The following is a 20,792-nucleotide window of genomic DNA, read 5'->3' as shown; positions in this document are numbered from 1 at the left end:
ATAAAAGTTGCCCTTTAAAACTTTTATTTTGTGTTAGAAGGGAGATTTAATAAACAGTAGAAAAAAAAAACACATTTAAAAAATCTCCATAAATTAGACCAAATGTTATTATTTTCCTGGAGTACAAAAATACATATCACAGTGGAAAAAAAAATGGAAGACTATCTTAACATAAATCTAGACCCCAGGCTCTATCTATGTGTAGTAGAACCCAAAAGTGTTCAATTGTGAAATGAATCTGGATTTACATATTTTGATCTCTTTTCAAACAAACACCTTTTGTATTAGACTTCTGGAAACTTCGTCTCACATAAATAATGCATCCAATTACAGTAACAGTGGATACACTCACCTGAGATGGTGTTTCCACACCCTGGAACTTGGTGCTAACAGATGTATCAGTCCTACGTTCTCCAAAATAATCCAGACTTTCCTACAAGAAGAAGACACGTGATACAGGTATATATAGTAAATACAATATATACAAGAAAGAGGACATCGTCAAACTATAAGGGATGCTTGGATACAAGAAGCTATGCATTTCATTACAGAAAGCTAGGACCTGCTGGGTCTGGTAGGTGGAACACCTGGTGTGTTCTAAAGACGTAAGATAGACAGACGGCCACAAAGTGACAAAACATAGCCCAAAAGTGCAACATCATAACCGTGGAACGCAAGGTTTGTTCCAAACACAGAAGAGGGTTGGTTTGAAAGAGGCAAGGAAGTTTAATTATGATAATTAGAAGGAGGATATAAACATGGAGAGAGGAACAGGAATGATGAAGCCGGACCAGGCGAAACACATTTTGGACTAGCATGTACCCATTGCGATTTCTTTTATAAAGCATTGATTTTATTTATTTATATTTTTAATTCTAATACATTTCAATTCCTTATTTATATCAGGACGAGTGGAATCTATCGTCTTTGGGACGCTATACTAGGCTCAAAACCGCGTGAGTGATTCCATTTAAAGCAATTGCATCCATCACCAGAGCCAAGTGTCAATCACCAGAGACTCCTTTGTGAGTGCTAACATTGCAATCATTTCTAGCCACTTTGATAACTTGTATATCTACACTATTGATTGTCCATTTTTTGTTTTTCTCCTGCAGTGACATTTTTTACCCTCTTATATAGAAGTATTGGTTGAGGTTTTGTTGAATGCCGTTGTCCTTAAGTACCTATCTTATGGACAAATGAACTGCTGAGGTACCCAATTCTATGGCCTCTTTCCAGAAAACATTGCTGTGTTTGTTCATATGCTACTTTTGTACCTTCTGACTGACAGCAAATACAGAATTTAAAATAAAGAAAGAAAGAGGACTAATATTTTCAGGAAGTGCTTTGCAATGGTACACTGGGTTATAAGTAGCATATAAGACAAACAACAAGATTTAACAGGAACAGAAGGCTAAAATGGCAATATAATCATTGTCAGCGATCCTGGTTCTCACTTGCATCAAATTAATATTGGGTTCTCCCACTAATAATGGTGAGGTGACCACCGCATTGGGAAGTGACCAAAACTATTTAATGGTTTATAGCATCAGTGGTTCAAATTATACATTTCAGTGGAAAGAATTCAGTGACATACCTTCGCACTCTCAAATTGGTCACAGTCAACGAGGTATGTACAAACCATAGTTCCTGTTCGACCTAAAACAGGCAAAAAAATAAAGCACATGAAGATTGTATACCATAATATATTATGTTAACTCAAATGTCAATCCAAACAGCTTTACTACCTAGAAAATGTATTATCTAGCAAACAGATGTTATTGCATGCTAAGCCTCAGAGAGTATGGAATAATGAAAAACAGCTTTTGTGTTATTTTAACTTTCTCACTGCTGTCTGCTTACTGGCTGCTGGACAGTGACATTGACCTCCTCCAGAAGTCCTAAGAGCATTAGACTATGGATTGGAGCCTTCATGATGCTGAGATCTTTAACAGAGAGCTACGTTACCCTGTGATTGATAATATATTGTAACAACCAAATATATGTATTCAAAGATTTACAATATTACAGGATCGTATATATGTGCTATGCATGTGCTAGCTCTGTGATCATGATAACTAATGTGGTTTAAAACAGCGATTTAGTAACGAAGAACCTCAAATAAGGAAGCATCTTCTCGTCTTCTTACCTTTTCCCCCTTTACAGTGAATTGCTATAACGTTTTTAGGATCTAGTGCCATCCATGCTCGTACATTTGCGGTGAAGGCCAACATATCTCTAAAAAAAAAAGTAAATAAGGTTTTGTCTTAACTTACTGAATTCTGAGAACTGATCGATGTGTATAAAGTACAATATAATCAATATAATATAAATTGTCCAGCCTTTGATTAAAAAAGGCACTTACGCTAATGCCGGGACATTATGATCATCTATAAACACCCTTTCCACCCGATAATGGAAAAATTTGGGATCATATCCTTTCTCACCTGAAAAGACAGAATATTGTATCATACAGCTTTCTATAGCAAGTAACACATCATTCTATAAACAGTATTCTTTATCACTACGTTGTGGAGTTTCTGGCAGATGTATTTGACCTGATAATATGTACTAATTGGAATTGCATGAATTAGCCATTTTGCAACATGAACTACAGTGTTTCTGTACATTAAAGTACATTTAATGCATGGCACATAGTTTGTAAAAAAAAAAACTGACTGTTATCTGTAAGTCCTACAAATGTATAAATCTTATAAACTTAAAGGGACACTATAGTGCCAGGAAAAAAAAGTTTTTTTCCCTGGCACTATAGGCCCCCTTCCCTCACGTCACCCCACCCACGCCCCAACCCCCTATGGTACAGAAAGGGTAAAAAAAAAACTTCAGTTCAGCACCAGCATCCCTAGGCTCTTTCTCGGGTCCGCTTTTGCTCCTCCCCCACCGACGTCAGCTGGCAGGGGAGACCTAATGCGCATGCGCGGCAACGGCTGCGCTCACATTAGGATTTCCCCATAGAAAAGCATTCTCCAATGCATTCCTATAGGGATTTGGGTGACACTGAAAGTCCTTATGCATAGCGTGAGGACATCCAGCGTCAGGAGACCAAAAGTAGCCTAACAGCCCAGAAGCCCCTTTTGTGGCTGTCTGTTAGACAGATACTAGGCTTGAAATAATTACCATTGCAGGGTTAAGGGACCTGGGACACTGCACCCAGACCACTTCAATGAGCTGAAGTGGTCTGGGTGCCTATAGTGTCCCTTTAACAAATTCAGAGTTCTATATCAGGGACATGCAATCTTTGACATTCCAGATGTTGTGGACTACATCTCCCCTGGTGTCTTATCAGCATTATGGCTGGCAAAAGATTATGGGATATGTAGTTCACAACATCTGGATGGCATAGGTTGCCTCCAATGTTTCTAGACATTTTAAAATAAGTTTGTTCCTGGATTGCCACATTTCATTACACGTCACACACAAGGTGATATCATTTTTTTTTTTTTTTTTTGCCAATTCCATTAAGAAGTTCTTTTTTTAAATTATATTAATTGTTTCTCTGTTTCCACTGGCTTTCTTCTTCCTCCTACTTTGAGAGTTATTCTGCTTTTTTCCAGGAGGCTGAGATCTCAGTTTATAACCACTGTCATGTTGTTTCACTCCTGTGGTTGCTGCACATGCTATGTACTGCACATTTCTGAGCTTTTAAACCCCAATTAAAAAATTATAATTTCAGGAAATAAAAATAATTTTGAGGACACCTACTGCATAAATTGTAGATTTTGTAATGATCTTTATGCTTCAAGTCCAAAAATCTGGCCACCTCCTTAAAATAAAGACATGCATACATTATAATAGACATATACATTGTATTCCCAACATAAAAGAAATAAGAAAAATTTAAAAATAGTTAAAGTAATATATTATATATAATGTACAAGTAAAACACACACCATTTCATAATTTACTATAAAGCTTATAAACTTTATAGAAGCCCGTATCTTGTTTCAAAAAATTATCGCAAACATTGCACAAGAATGCTAGCACGCTAACGCACTAACATTTTCCTTCTATATCCTAACGTTAGGAATGCATAGTTACATTCAGGGCAGCCCTACAAAAAAAACCCCACCTCTGGTGACGTCATCCAACAGACAGTCACATCTTCATCTTCTTATCCAATAATAGCATTGAGGGTGAGTAGCACATGTGCGGCAGTAGTACGCTCGTCCAATCAAATGCTTCTTATAGGGAAGTATTAAATCCAATGCTTCCCTATGATCAGCATTAGAGGACATTCAATGTCCTTATAACCGAATCTGACTTGGTGATAGCAGCATTGAGATGAAGTGCTCTGGGTGACTAAAGTGGTCTCCTAATTACTAAATTAACTCACACCATTAGACATCAATCCTCGGGGGCTCTTTGAAATTTTAAGTTTCAATAGTGTCCAGTAAAGAGACACCTGGGACAGTCAGAGAGGTAAACCGTAAACATGGCTATAAATCCAGTAGAAAACTTAATGCTATCTGCTGGGTTCCACTGGGAGACACACACACAAACACACTTATATATGAGAACCATATTAAAAAGTCTTACCTTTATTGGATTCCTGTAAAAGGACTGCTTTCCAGATGATGGGAATGACATCGCAATTATCCGATCTAATCAAAATAAAGAAGCGCATCGTTCAGTATATGTATCTGTCAATGTTCTACCATCAGGGTTATTTTACTAACGTAAGAATTCAGAGCGAATGCATTTCAAATATAAGGCCAAAAGAGACGATCTGGAAGCATATTTGAGTTAGAGAATTGTTCTAGTACAATTATTCTATTTTCATTTTTTGCAAATCTTTATTTGAGAGATTTATACCATGTAATATAAAGGAATATAAGCAAAGTGTACAGTAGGGTATAATAACCAGGGGCAAAAACACTCCCACATGATCAATGGACCCTGCAATTTATCATCAAAATCCAGAACATAACATTGCTCAAAGGGGCTATACAATGAGTCAGGAGCACCCCTGCCTCCGAGAGGAGACAGAGTTAGGCAGTGACAGCAAGATCATCTATTTTGAACAAAAAAGAGAGAGAGAGAGATGCTAAGGAGTCTCAATCTAAAACAAGACATGAGACCCCGTGCATCACCTGGATATAAATATAGCCACATAGGAAACTGGTTTGCAAATAAATACTAGCTTAATAAACCCACGGAGGGTGAGGCCAGATAAACAATAAAAAGAAAAAAAGAAAGTATATACAAAGGTGACTAATACCTACTATACCACCAAAGAAGATATAGGGGAAAAAACACTGCTAAATAGCCCGAGGGATCTATTACACAAAAAATAATAAAGCTTTATTAGGAAAAGGCTAGAACATAAGTGTCCATCCCCCTAGTGCCCCTATATCTAAACAGCACTCTGCCGAGCAACCTCCAGGAGTATAAAGTCTCCGATAAAAAGTTGTACAAGGTCCTAAGCACCCCCCCTATGGAGCCCTAGTAATTAGACTCCTAATAGGGGATAGAATCCCTAGGTATAGGAATATTCCAGGGATACTACTAGTCCGAGCAGAGCAATAGAAAGATAAATGGGAGAGAGAATAAAATGAAATGAAAGTCAGTTTGAAATAAACTGACAATGAACTTTATAAAGCCTCTCTCCCTGTTAAACTAACTAGACAGGTATAGTGGTAGAGACATGAATTAAAGATTTATATTCAAAGCATATTTGAACTTAAGAGTGCTCAAAACAAAAAATGCCTAGTGCCCATGTTGAACAAAAAATAATCAATAGATGAAAAACGCCCAAATTAAAGATTTATATTCAAAGCATATTTGAACTTAAGAGTGCTCAAAACAAAAAATAGCCCAGTTCCCATGTTGAACAGAAAATAACCAATAGATGAAAAACGCCCGACACGCGTTTCGGTGCCTGTATATTGCACCTTCGTCCTTGACCTTAAACTTGAAATTTGCTTTGATTTACATCAAATGTTCACTAGGCAACTTTTCCCCTAAAATCCAATTTACTTTATCAGATGATCTTTGTAAATTGTAGCATGGTAGTTTAATTCTTTCAAATGTGACAGACCACACTCCTTATTTTATATTGTACCTATTATATATAAGTGCAAATAACAATATGTTCAAACATAGCGTCCCTGCGATTAACACATTGCCTTCATTCAAAGTTAGGCCAGAGTCAAAGATGACACCAATGCAGAAAATGCAGAAAGGTTTTAAGTATACGTTGATCCGCATGCCGTCTACTTGTTGGGCAGTGACAGAGGGGGGGTTAGTTCCATGAGGATGTTAGATTGACACAACAGACAAAACAAAGGGATCAAATATGGAGCCTTGAGAAAATGCAACTGAGGTCTTAAGATTACAATATTTTTATTTTACAAAATGTAACTTTGTGTAAATGACCTGTTATCAGTGGATACCTGTCACTGTGAGAAAACAGTGCTAAATATTGGAGGGAGTTGGGCAGACAGAAGGAACAGCATTTTGTACAAATTATTTTACAGGGAATGGGGCATTGATATATCCTATTTATTGTATTTATTTACAATTTGTATAAGGTGTACAAGCAGTAGAGATTCCTATTGTGGGCTTCAATCCAATGCCTGCAGCATCTTCTACAAAATGCTATGGAAACAGCCCCTGAGCTTACAATCTAAAGATGTTTCAAATATGTTCTAGAGAAATAGATGTATTAATTCACCAAATAGTAATCCATTTAGTAACCTTGCAAGGAAGAATGGCTGAGATGATCCCGCCGGGAATAGAAGCTATGACAATGAGGTTTGAACATACTGTATACTTGGTACAGTGAGCCTACCATAAATAGGTGAGAAAACAAAAAAATAACTCAATAGAATAATATACACACTGTATGTAATAGTACTGGATTATTCATTTTAACAATTATATTCTAAGGCAAATGTTAAATTTTAACTGAAGCAATATAAGAAATGCTGATGAACAAAATGTGAGGTTCATACCAGTTACATAGGTAAGATCCAGGTCAAACCCATCCTTCTGGTAACGCCTTTTGTTTTCCGAAACCTACCTCAACAAAAAAAGTTATTAAAATACAGCTCATACAAATGATTATATCACAATATCATTAATGAGCCTCTGAAAACTCCGACTACAGAACCTCCAGATGTTTATTGTTGGACTACAATTCCCACCATGTTCAGCTTGTATATCATTGACCGAGGGTGAAAAAAGTTCTGACTTGACAACAGGTAACATGTTGAAACCTTCCAGAATAACAGAGCTCAAACTAATTATTGCAGGAATTAGGGGGAACTAGGGATGCATTTTTATTGGTTAATTACCTAGTGTGTGAAAAGATCTGAATTTTCTAATGAGTCTACCAGCTCCAAAAAAAACCATGATGCCTCCACAGTAAATTATTTTTAATGTAATGCCTGTACACTCATAATAACATTAATTATAGTTATTTTAATTTTTGCAAGTTCACCTTATCAAAGAGAAATCTCAAATTCAACATCATGAGTTTTCAAACAAAAAGCCACAGAAACAATCTGATTAATACAATATGTCATAGTGGAAATGCGGACTTGTGTGTATCTGTATACAAAAGTGGTACTTTGTTGTTTATAATTTGCTAATTAAAGTATTGTGGGGATCATTCACATATTGGGTAAACTGGTAGAGGTCATCTTTTGGTAAAAACAGCTATGATTCAATGTGAATTAAATCTAAATACGTCCAAGTGAAGTATGTTCTCAGTTTGGCTACTTAGGTCAATATTTTGCAATTCATTTGAAATTCACACTTTACCACAAAACCCTCATAAATTGGATATAATAATGTCATGCTATGCAGTGTTGCCTAAATGTACAAGGCCTGCTGTTACTGCTGCCAGGACATAATAGAAATTGATATCATAGGACAAAATGGGCTGTAAAAGTACACATTTTAATTTATTACCGGGTATGCAGGTTTAATTTACTATATATGGCTACAGGTGATATTTTATTTGCGACGTGGGTAAATGAAGAGTTAGTATAGAGTTCTTGCATATCCCTCAACATCTGTGTCCCAAAGTGAGACGAGGGTCGACAGAGTAAACTAGGGCGAACCAATGAGGTGAATCACATCACTTTTACTAAAATAATTCCTTGGTATTTACGTTTAGGTAGGGGTAAAATAGATAGTTGGACCCAAGGCATTTTAAATTATTACTATTATTATCGCCATTTATTTAGCGCCAACATATTTCACAGCGCTTTACGATATTATAAAATGGGAAATTTGGCAATACAATATGTTACAGGAACAATATGATGACGAGGACTCTGCTCAAAAGAGCTAAATAATGACATCTCTGCCACATTACTGTGACATTCCCAAACCTTTGTTTGCTCTACAAGCGTACATATTTTAGTGACTATTTGTAAAACACATTTTTTTGTTTTAGTATAAATAATTTAGCATAATCAATGTGTGTTCTACAAATAGTTTCTATGTTTAATCTTCAAGGACATTTGAAATCTGTAATTGTGTACTCATCACCTAATTTTAACATTAATAGAATTGCCTCAACAATGTTCTTTAATAACACGCCTAGATCCGACTTCTGTTACGTGAAAAAAAAAAAAGTTTTGGGTTCTGCATAATTGTTTTTATATGATACACATGAAATGTAAGTGTTCTCTTAGCACCGACAACATCTTTGTTACACCAAGAATCAACTCACCATCCTCCTAGTGACTTTTTCAAGCTGTTTCTTCTGGGAAGCCAGTCGGAAGATTCTAACCAAGATGACAATTCTTAAAGCTCGGAAAAAGTTAACTAGCCTAGGTAAAAGAAGATATAAAGGTTAAATCACCCTTTCTTTGTAGAACAATACAATACATTCTATGTAAATAAGTGACAAGATATTGGTAAAATATGTGATATAAGGCCTTTAGCAGCTGTAGGGAACTGTTTGTGAAATATTTGATCCACTGGAATACATACGGGTGTACAGTACATGATATATATATTTTTAAATACTCTTTACAACACCAATAAATGTATGTCTCCTTCAAGAATTGCCATATTGCATGTTTGAAAAATTGACTTCTACATGTTACACCAAAGAACGTGTTTCATAGATACTTTGTCAAATGGTATAAGTGAGTATCTAAGCAAAGAATACCATCAGGAGATGGAGAAGGAAAAATGAATGTGGATAAATAAAAACTATATGAGTGTACTAAAGAATGTGGGATCAATTAAAAGAGGAACTATCACTTCTATGGAAATTACAACATTGAAAACATATTAAAAAAGTAACTATACATGTGATGGCCCATTTCTTATATTTAAAGGGACACTCCGGAGCCCTAAAGCACTTCAGCTTTCTAAAATTCTTTATGTCCTCTTTTTTATTTTACAAAAAGTGCTGATTACAACAGAAATTGGCACTTTTTAAAATTATCCTGGTTAACCCACTGGTTGTCAGTCTGACATTTGGTCTTGTTACTTCCTGGTTTATTTAGCTCAGTGAAGCTAAACTCAAGAGACAGTAATTGCTCAGAGCACTTGCCTTGCAAAGACTTCTCATTGAGCTGCATTGGAAAGTCTGTGATTGGACAGCCACAGAAAGTCTGGGCGGGGTTAGAAGGGGAGGCTTTGCAAAGGCTGCAGACGAGAGATCTGCAACTTTTGCAACCTGTTTTTCTCTTTGTTGACTGATACAAGCAAAGGGCAGAACTTATAACTATAACTGACGGGACGCCAAGATGGCAGTGCTCATTCCAAGATAGAGGTAAATACAGCAATGTACAGTTGTAACTTTAACTTTATATTTTAACCCTATATTAAATATATGGAATTAATGAACATAGTATTGCAAATTTTGGGAAGTAAAAGTTCCCCTTTAAAAGTAGAAAGCCTTTCTCAGCTGCTCTTCTAATCAGTACACAGTACGAGTACAGTGAAATCCAGTGCTATACGTTTAAGACCCACAAGCACCTTAAAGTGACCCTGATTACCTACCTTGGAATATTTGTTGCCCCGCTGAAGTCTGTGAAGGTGTATATTACAGTAATGATCAGGGTTATCACCACGATAGCAGCATCAAAAATATTTAACTTAGAACTAAAATACCGTTGAAATCTGCAAAGCAGAAAAGAATTTCTTTATTATATAAATATATATACATAGAAGATTCTGTTTGCATGCAATATTATTAAAAAAGACATGGGAGACTGCAAATTCTGTAATCAAAAGATGAATTAATAAATAGAATACATTTTAGACATGGTAGGTCAATGACAAACGCTATGTTAGGATGAAGGGATGAGCACAATATGGAAATTCGAGAGGGGATCATGTGAAAGGCTCAGTGGAAACAATGACTTTGTGTCACTGTGTCTTTAAATTATTCACGATCAGTTCTGTCACCTTTCTGTATTCAAATCCAACTGCTAGTTCTTTTTTTTATGAATACTAAACTTTATCTATGCTTGGTTTTAAGTATCTCATCTACTGCATAATTTACCTTCTCTTTTTACTAAAAAGAGGTGGCTTCTTTTACATTTTTTTTTTCAGAAAGTTTCTCAAATTATTACACTTCTGCAAACCCCCGCCCTATACACAGGAGTTCAAAATGCAAAGTATGTTAGGAAACAATACAACTACGTTAAAAACATTTTGCAAGAATGGTTGGATAACACAGTGCTATGTCTTGATCCAGATTAAAGGCACACTCTAGTTGCCTGAAGCACATCAGCTTGCTAAAGAGCTTTGTGGTTAACTTTAAAATCCTCTCTGTCAAATTTTATGAAAGTGTTGATTTCAAGAAAAACTGGAACTTTTATTAAAAAAAAAATCCATATTTACACCCTTCTTACTGTAAGCAGGCAACAGGGAGGGTTTCCTGCTTCACTTGATTTGAACTGTAGTTTTAAGAAGAAGGCAATTATTCTTAGAGAGAAGTATTGAAACTTGTGCTACTCTCTGAGAAACAATGGATTAGTGCAGTGGTTGCTGCGCATGTGCCATGGGTTACCGATACTTCTCTATAAAACTATTTGATGAACTGGATATTATCAATTGTGATGATCTCAGCAAGGGCAACCTGTGTAGACAGTAATAGTATTTGTTCGGCTCTAATCAATTTGAGGCTAATAAACTACATAAATATCAATAAAGTCACAGTTACATTTATAGAATTATGAAGCAGATTTGTGCCAAAAAATTATTTTGAGCCGATTTTTCAGAATAAAATTCCTAGTAATTGTTGTTGAACAAATCAATTTCGAATTGTTTTATCTATGGTATTACCTGTACAGGTAAGATCGTTTTAGAGAATCGGAATTGATTTGTTCCTCTATTGATTAACAAAAAAAAAAAAAAAATTCAGACGAATTATGCGTTTTTGCAGAATTTTAGTATACAATAAGCAACTTAACCCACAGAGAATTTTTAAAGCTCACTAGGGTAATGTACAAAGACCAACAAAAAAATAAATCCAAGAAAAACACTACTTTTTTGTCCCAATTTTTATACTTTTGTCCAGAATAGTTTAGTCCAGCGTTCCTGTATCTAGGTTTTGCTCCTGTCAAGGGAAAAAGTGCAGTGATGTCCCATTGAACATACTTTCTGTACATAATAATTTATAGCACAGAGTTATTCAGTAAAGTGTGAATTGCAAGAAATTTGTCATGAATTCACAACAATTCTCACTTTCGTACATAACCCTGTTTGAAGAAATCTGAATTCCCATCAAAGCCCAATTTAGAATAGCCCTCATAGTGTATTTGTCACTCTCGTATAGATTACTCTGCACATAGGAATACAGAGAAAAGCACCACTGCTCGGGTATAAAGTTACTGTACTTTAGATACTTTCCTATGCCTTTCACACACATGAATTAAATCATTCAGCACTTGTAGTAGTTATTAATCAGACAGGTAAAGGCACAGTCTGTAAATAATGCACCTGTTAATCTCATGTTCCACTGAAACTATATTGAACTGTGAATGAACATACTTATAGAAACATAGAATGTGACGGCACATAAGAACCATTTGTCCCATCTAGTCTGCCCAATATTTCAAAATACTTTTAATTAGTCCCTGGCCTTATCTTATAGTTAGGATAGCCTTATGCCTATCCCAAGCATGCTTAAACTCCCTCACTGTGTTAACCTCTACCACTTCAGCTGGAAGATTAGTACATGCATCCACTACCCTCTCCGTAAAGTAATACTTCCTGATATTATTTTTAAACCTTTGCCCATCTAATTTAAGACTATGACTTTTTTTAAATATGGTTTCCTCCTTTACTGTGTTGATTCCCTTTATGTATTTAAATGTTTCTATCATATCCCCCCGTCTTGTCTTTCCTCCAAGCTTTACATGTTAAGATCCTTTAACCTTTCTTGGTAAGTTTTATCCTGCAATCCATGAACCAGTTTAGTAGCCCTTCTCTTAACTCTCTCTAAAGTATCAATATCCTTCTGGAGATACGGTCTCCAGTACAGCGAACAATACTCCAAGTGAGGTCTCACCAGTGTTCTGTACAATGGCATGAGCTAATACCTCTCCCTATACAACCAAGCATTCTGCTAGCATTTCCTGCTGCTCTATTACATACATATATGCCTGACGTCTGCTAAACCATTACAGGAATCACTACAAACCTGACTGTGAATTCTTGCAAAGTAAAATGTATAAACCAGGGATGTCCAAAAGCAGTAACTATACTGTGGCAGAACTACAACAACCATGGTGCTTTGCAGCCTTGTAGTTCTATAAGACTTGAAGACCTATTCTTTGGGCTACTCTACTATAGAACATTTCCAGGTATGTCGTAGGGAGAATAATTGTAGTTATGAAAACTAAACTAAAATGTTCAACTTAATGGGAAGCTCCACTCCACTCCTTTCCTTTTTTTTTTTTTGTAAATCTGTTTTATTGATGTGGAACAGGAAGAGTATGAGGCTCGCAGGCCTCCAGATATAACATAGTAAATAAGTGTAACAATTGGCGTTTGGTATGTTGGTTACAAGTTTCAACAAAACAAGTTTAGTTACAATATATGAAGTGTTAAAGATACGGATACAGATACTACCATGGGGTTCATAATATGTCTAAGTATCTTGGGAATGCATTTCCGAGTAAGTCACCTTCCTTTGTGAGGTGGGTGTGTGCGGTAGGTCAGGTTTTTTTTTTTTTTTTTTATACTCTCGGGTTGTCCCCGTGTGCTATCCTTATCTGTTGCAGTCAGTGATACCATGAATAGCTGTTGCTTTCCTTTTGTCAAGAATGGGTAAGGTGTCGTTCAGAGATTTGGTTATATAGAGAAAGAGTAAGGTAAAGGGGATAGGTATGAGGAGGATTCCCCATTCCAACTTCGGCACCCCCTGCAGGCGAGTACTATGTGTGTCGCCATTGCCTGTCGTGAGCAGTCCATCGCTAGTGGAGTTTCGCATGGTGCGTATGTTGAGGGTTGTGAGATATTCCACGGATATGTATCAGCTGGTCATTGCTAGGTGTAGCTGGGTGGTGTTGGTACGGTCTCCGTCCCTAAGTGTAGTTATCCGGGGTTCTGTCAGTGTTGTGGTGGGACCAGCCCACCAAACGCCCGACCATGCGTAGTTTTTCGCATTTGATTTCCGCGACCTTGTGTCATGTGTCAGTGTGCGCATGGCAGTGTCGGTCAGAGTGGCCACCTGTCGTGTCGCCTCATTCTGTGTGTGTGTGAAAGTTTGTAAAATCTCGCCTGAGGATGAACGCTGAATCAGGCTGTGATCGGTTGTGGATCTGTCTCCTGTCCCTCCTTCCCTCTGAGGCACCGGAGCCATCCGCTTACTGCCCGGTCGGTTGATACAAGAACCATGGTCCCCAAGTCTCCGCGTGCCTGGTCGAGCGCCCCGCGATGGATACCTGTAGTGCCTCTGCCGACTGTATATCCCCTACCTTATGGAGCCATTCCGTACGCATTGGAATTTCGTTTTTTTTCCAGTATGCGGGAATGAGGGATTTTGCCGCGTTCAGTAGATGGCGCAGGATAGACTTTTTGTACCTGGAGATGGATTGTGAGGTGATATGTAGCAGAGCCAGTTCCATCGACCATTCCATGTCATCACCTAGCATAGCTCTAGTTTCCATGTGAATTTGGTCCCAGTACGGTGCAATGGCTTGGCACTCCCACCACAGGTGCAGTATGGTGCCTCTTTCCTCTCGGCATTTCCAGCATATCGGGGACACCTCCGGAAATATCCGTTGTAGAGCCACCGGTGTTCTGTACCACATAGAAATCAATTTATAATTGACTTCTTGGTAGTATGAGCTAGAGGAACTTTTGTATTGCCACAGGAGTGCCGTGTCCCATTGTGCAGTCGTGAGTGTTTTGTTCCACTGATTTTCCCACCGTCTCCTGAAAGTGTTATTGTCCGCGTTGTTTCCCACCATCAAGTGTTGATAAAGTGTGGACACTGCGTTGCCTAATCGGGTTCCTCTGTGACAGAGGCCCTCAAACCACGTTAACTCCCTGTGGAGGAACTCCTTATGGGGGACGGAGTCATAAAAGTGTACCAGTTGCACCAGTCATGGGCGTTCGTGTTCTATCACCCAGCAGGGAGTCCAGGGATCGCATCCAACCCCCTTCTAGCGCTGCGCAGATCGGAATATATTCACTTTCATCCAGGAATGTCCATGCACCAGCCGGGAGGCCCCCTCCAATATTAGGGTTGTGTGTGATCGGGATTAAGGGGCTAGGACTCGGGGAGACAAACGCCAATCCCCAAATTCTTTCCCACACATTCAGCGTCTGAGCCACCGGGTTCCCGTCGTCATCTCTCCTATGGCATCTCAATTTCTCCTGCCACACTTCGGCCCTGAGTTTGGCCCCTGAGTCACCTCTGTCCAGGGTCACCCATTGCTTCGGATTTTCGGCTGCGTGCCACTCCAGAATGCGTTGCATAGTGGCATCTTGGTGATATTTTTTGAAGTCGGGGAGCACTAGGCCTCCCCTGAACCTGGGTAAACACTCGGGATCTCTCCCCTCTCCAGACATAGCGTATAATCGCCGTTTTCAGGGTCGAGAAGAAGGTCCTTGGTAGTGCCAGTGGAATGGTTTGAAACAAGTATAGAATTCTTGGCAACACATTCATTTTGAGAACCGCTATACGTCCATGCCTGTCATGCCTTAATTATAATATCCTCTTACTTCCTGGTTCCACGGAGCTTAGCCACACCTCTTTATGACACGGTCTCCCTATTTAATCTGACCGCACCAGCTGATCGACGCTGGATTAATGAACTACGTTCCGTACTCACGAACCGCTGCAACATCGTTGTGAAAGCCCTCTATTACCGGACCGGACTGGAAGACCTGAAGTTCCCTTCACCTTTCCTCATCCACGACTAAAGCTGAACTCTATCCATGCAGGATAAACCGCCTCTGAGGAAATCTCGGGAACCAGTGTTCTATGTGCCGGAAGCTAAGTAAAACCTCTGTGATAAGCGTTGCATCTCAAAGCTGTTATTTCCTGTCTCCAAAGTCCTTCGTTAAAACAAACCCGTTACAGCTAACTTCAACTCATACTTTGTCTCAGTTAGCTGCATCTGTCTTACTTCAGTTAAAGTCTATGGAACAGCTATTGTAACTTCTTATCACCCAATTAATTAATGCTACTAAAGGACTCTTTCTGATTCAGTCACCGTTTACTACTTAAAGCTACAGTGCATATATTTGTGGACTTCAGTTATCGTTTACTACTTAAAGCTACAGTGCATATATTTGTGGACTTCAGTTATCGTTTACTACTTAAAGCTACAGTGCATATAATTGTGGACTTCAGTTATCGTTTACTACTTAAAGCTACAGTGCACATAATTGTGGACTTCAGTTATCGTTTACTACTTAAAGCTACAGTACCTGTAAATTGGAATTAAAGTCAATACCTTTTACTTTTTGATAATAAATATTCAAACTATAAGAAATCTGCAGTTGTGTTCCTTCATAACAAATGTTTAGACGTGACAGATTAATCCAGCCATTGTAATGGATCCAGCAGATTTCGATTCTACTATAACTACGCTGAATCAAAGAGTTGATACACTAGCCCAAGGTGTGCAAGACCTGCAAGTTACTAACGAAAGGATTCTCACTTATGTCAGAGATCTACAAACTCATACTCCTCATACCATTCTGCACTCGGCTAGTGATCCTGCTGTATGTAACCCAGAAAAGTTCTCTGGAGATCGTTCAAAATACAGGGAGTTCCTCAACACCTGCAAACTATTAATTGCTTTGAAACCTCGATCCTATCCTACAGAAAGAACTAAAGTTTGTTCGGTTATTTCCTTTCTAAGAGGTGAACCTATGTCATGGGCCCATTCCTTTCTGGAAAACGATGACCCCATCTTAGACTCACTTGATGAATTTTTTGAAGCCATGTCTCTTCTCTATGAAGATCCTAACAAACAAGCTACAGCTGATTTAACAATCAGAACACTACAGCAAAGAAATAGACCCGTTGAAGATTACATTGCTGAATTTAAAAGATGGGCTGTAGAAACGCAATGGAATGACATCACATTGCGCAACCAATTTCGAATTGGGTTATCTGAAGCTGTAAAAGACGAACTATCTAGAACAGAACTCCCTACTAATTTGAACGCTCTAATTCACTTATCAATCAGCATTGACAGAAGATTAAGAGAAAGAAAGGCAGAAAAAGCCCTTTTTCATTCTAAAGACCGAAAACCTTTTACTCCCTCAAAAGCTCCAGAAAAGACTTCCTTACCCAGTGAACCTATGGAAATAGGGGTAATAAGAAGTCCTCTTACTCCTGCAGAGAAGAACCGAAGACGTCAATTAAACCTATGCATGTATTGTGCTTCTCAAGATCATCTGGTTTCTGATTGTCCCTTATTAAAACGGACAAAGGCCGGTAGACAAGCCTATACCTCTGCTATCTTCAGTGCACTCCACTCAACACCGACCACTCCGTTCACACCTATATCCCTTGTAATACAGTGGGATAAGGTGAGAATTGTTACTGAAGCTCTCATCGATTCAGGTGCACATGGGGTATTCATCGATTCAACTTTTGTAACAAAGAATAAAATTCCTTGTGTTCGAAAAACCATTTCTGTTCCTATTAAAGTGATTGACGGCTCCTTTATCTCCTCGGGACCGATTCTTCATGAAACCATCCCTCTAAAGGTAACCACTAATCATATACATACTGAATTTCTAGTATTTGATGTTATTCCATCACCTCTCTATCCCGTTATAATAGGGATCAACTGGTTAAGGAACCACAACCCTCAAATTTCATGGTCTCCTTTCTCTATCACCTTTAACTCACATTATTGTAAAGAAACATGTTTACAGCAAATTCCTATTCTTCAGATCACCAAAGAACCAACCATACCTTCTTGTTATTCAGACTTTTCAGATGTCTTCAGTAAAAAAGAAGCTGAAACACTCCCACCTCATCGTTCCTACGATTGTCCTATAGACCTCATACCTGGTGCCCCAGTACCTTTTGGGCACATCTACCCTCTCTCTGAGGCTGAATTACAAATTCTCAAAGAATATCTGGATGAAAATCTACGGAAAGGGTTCATTAGACCCTCTAGTTCACCTGCTGCCTCAAGTATGTTTTTTGTAAGAAACAAAGACCAGACTATACGTCCTATCATTGATTACAGAGCTTTAAACAAAATAACAGTTAAAAATCGTTATCCTCTTCCCCTCATCAATGAACTGGTTGAACGATTGAAAACTGCTACCATTTACACTAAGCTTGACCTTCGCGGGGCATATAATCTCATCAGGATAAAGGCTAATGATGAATGGAAAACTGCTTTCCGAACAAGATATGGCCTCTTCGAATATCTGGTGATGCCTTTTGGCCTCTGCAACGCCCCTGCAACTTTTCAACATTTCATAAATGATATCTTTAGAGACCTATTGGACGTCTGTGTCATCATTTATTTAGATGATATTCTCATATACTCCAACACTCCTGAGGAACATAGAAAACATGTCAGATGGGTGTTATCAAGACTCAGAACTCTTTAATCATTTATACTGACCATAAAAATCTCCAATATCTTCACTCCAATAAAACACTGTCTGCTCGACAAGTAAGATGGAATCTCTTTTTCTCCCGGTTCAACTTCCAAATCGTCTTTAGACCTGGGTCTAGAAACAAAAAGGCTGATGCCCTCTCCAGGATCCATAAAGACACTAAAATTGAACCTCCTTCGCCTAAAGTCATTGGAATCTTATCTTCTCTTATTGACGACATTAAAGATCTCAGTGAAGATGCTCTCGAACTTCCTAAATCAATGAAATTATCCAAGAAAAACGGTCTCTACTATTTTAAAGACCGGATTTACGTACCTCCTTCTCATCATCATACCAGCAGCAAAATGACTCCATTTCTATCCAATTATGGATTTCATCCTTCCTCATTTCCTGCTCAGACAGTTTCATCATCTAATCTCTCCGATTCGAATCAAATCTCTCATATGTCCTCTTTATTCAAGAAATTGCATGAGAATCTAGAATTGGCCTATTCCAATCAAAAGAAGTTTTTTGATACAAAAAGACAACCTTCACCTTCTTATCAAATCGGTGATCTTGTCTGGCTTTCCTCAAAGAACATCTCTACAAATCGTCCATCAAAGAAGTTAAGTTCTCTTTTTCTTGGTCCTTTTCCAATAATATCAGTTATCAACCGTAATGTTGTTAAATTGAAACTTCCACCAACTTTAAAGCTACATCCTGTTTTTCATGTGTCATTGTTGAAACCTCATCATCCTGACCCTTTCCAAAGAAATGTCACTACTTCTCCTGATCCCATATTGGTCCAGGGTGAAGAAGAATACGAAATTCAAAGTATACTGGATTCAAGGATCCATCGTGGCTCCTTACAATACCTCATCAGATGGAAAGGATATGGAATTGATGAAGATACATGGGAAAACTCCTCTGTCGTTCATGCTGACAAATTAATTTCCAAATTTCATAAACGTTACCCTTCCAAGCCAAGTCAATAGCACCCAGAGGTTGCTCATTAAGGAGGGGATACTGTCATGCCTTAATTATAATATCCTCTTACTTCCTGGTTCCACGGAGCTTAGCCACACCTCTTTATGACACGGTCTCCCTATTTAATCTGACCGCACCAGCTGATCGACGCTGGATTAATGAACTACGTTCCGTACTCACGAACCGGCTGCAACATCGTTGTGAAAGCCCTCTATTACCGGACCGGACTGGAAGACCTGAAGTTCCCTTCACCTTTCCTCATCCACGACTAAAGCTGAACTCTATCCATGCAGGATAAACCGCCTCTGAGGAAATCTCGGGAACCAGTGTTCTATGTGCCGGAAGCTAAGTAAAACCTCTGTGATAAGCGTTGCATCTCAAAGCTGTTATTTCCTGTCTCCAAAGTCCTTCGTTAAAACAAACCCGTTACAGCTAACTTCAACTCATACTTTGTCTCAGTTAGCTGCATCTGTCTTACTTCAGTTAAAGTCTATGGAACAGCTATTGTAACTTCTTATCACCCAATTAATTAATGCTACTAAAGGACTCTTTCTGATTCAGTCACCGTTTACTACTTAAAGCTACAGTGCATATATTTGTGGACTTCAGTTATCGTTTACTACTTAAAGCTACAGTGCATATATTTGTGGACTTCAGTTATCGTTTACTACTTAAAGCTACAGTGCATATAATTGTGGACTTCAGTTATCGTTTACTACTTAAAGCTACAGTGCATATAATTGTGGACTTCAGTTATCGTTTACTACTTAAAGCTACAGTGCACATAATTGTGGACTTCAGTTATCGTTTACTACTTAAAGCTACAGTACCTGTAAATTGGAATTAAAGTCAATACCTTTTACTTTTTGATAATAAATATTCAAACTATAAGAAATCTGCAGTTGTGTTCCTTCATAACAAATGTTTAGACGTGACAATGCCATGTGACATGCGGGTATGCCCATCTTTCTAAATCTGATGTAATTGTCCGTAGCAAGTAAGCGAAGTTGTGTCGGTAGATATCCTGGGGGTCGGTGGTTATCCATATACCCAAGTATTTCAACCGTTCTTCACGCCGTTGAAACGGGAAAATAGTGCTCAGTTCAGTGTATTCATTCGATGGGAAGGTCACATTCAGCACCTCACACTTTGACAGGTTGAGTTTGAATCCTGACAACTTACCATAGTGTTCCAGTTTCGCGAGTAGGCAGGGTATTGTAATTCGGGGGCTAGTGATGAAGAAGAGGAGGTCATCTGCATAAGCGGCCACCTTATGTTCTGAGCCCTTCCATGTGTAGCCATGAATGTCAGGATTTTGTCTCACTGCCTGTAGCAAAGGCTCCAAGGTCATTGCAAACAAAAGAGGGGACAGAGGGCATCCCTGCCTCGTCCTGTCATTAATCTCAAAGCTGTCGGTCAGCGTGCCATTGACCTGGACCGATGCCCGAGGCTTGTCATACACAGCGGATATCCACGACATCATCTTCTGTCCCAGTCCCATGGTGTTTAGTGAAGTCATCATATAAGACCAGTTAACCCGATCAAAAACCTTTTCGGCATCTGTGGAGAGGATGAGAAGGCGATCTTTTGCTTTCCGTGCTCGATTTTGTATTGAGAACAGGCATACGGTGATGTCTCTCGCCTCTCTTCCAGGGATAAACCCTGTCTGATCTGCATGAATGATACTCGGTAGCACTCGCTGTATTCTGGTGGCCAACACTTTAGTTAAAAGCTTCGTGTCCACATTCAGTAAGGAGATAGGCAGATAACTGCAGCAG

General features: G+C 38.5%; 1 protein-coding gene across 4 annotated transcripts in view; it reads right to left on the bottom strand.

Moving 5' to 3' along the window:
* The window catches only part of LOC134597816 (phosphatidylinositol 3,4,5-trisphosphate 3-phosphatase TPTE2-like), an 83,072-nt gene that overhangs the window by 17,590 nt on the left and 44,690 nt on the right, over positions 1-20,792 (bottom strand). For all 4 annotated transcript variants that reach the window (XM_063444859.1, XM_063444858.1, XM_063444861.1 and 1 more), the window contains exons 6-14: positions 9,991-10,110; positions 8,705-8,804; positions 6,975-7,038; positions 4,558-4,622; positions 3,724-3,784; positions 2,366-2,447; positions 2,150-2,238; positions 1,598-1,659; positions 353-433 (exon numbers count right to left, since the gene is read on the bottom strand). In XM_063444859.1, the coding sequence (XP_063300929.1) occupies positions 353-433; positions 1,598-1,659; positions 2,150-2,238; positions 2,366-2,447; positions 3,724-3,784; positions 4,558-4,622; positions 6,975-7,038; positions 8,705-8,804; positions 9,991-10,110 (724 nt within the window). The remainder of the gene's footprint in view (positions 1-352; positions 434-1,597; positions 1,660-2,149; positions 2,239-2,365; positions 2,448-3,723; positions 3,785-4,557; positions 4,623-6,974; positions 7,039-8,704; positions 8,805-9,990; positions 10,111-20,792) is intronic.

The sequence above is a fragment of the Pelobates fuscus genome, chromosome 1 (assembly GCF_036172605.1).
Source record: "Pelobates fuscus isolate aPelFus1 chromosome 1, aPelFus1.pri, whole genome shotgun sequence".
Lineage (NCBI taxonomy): Eukaryota > Metazoa > Chordata > Amphibia > Anura > Pelobatidae > Pelobates > Pelobates fuscus.
The sequence above is the reverse complement of the archived record's forward strand: the minus strand, read 5'-3'. Positions and strand labels throughout refer to the sequence as shown.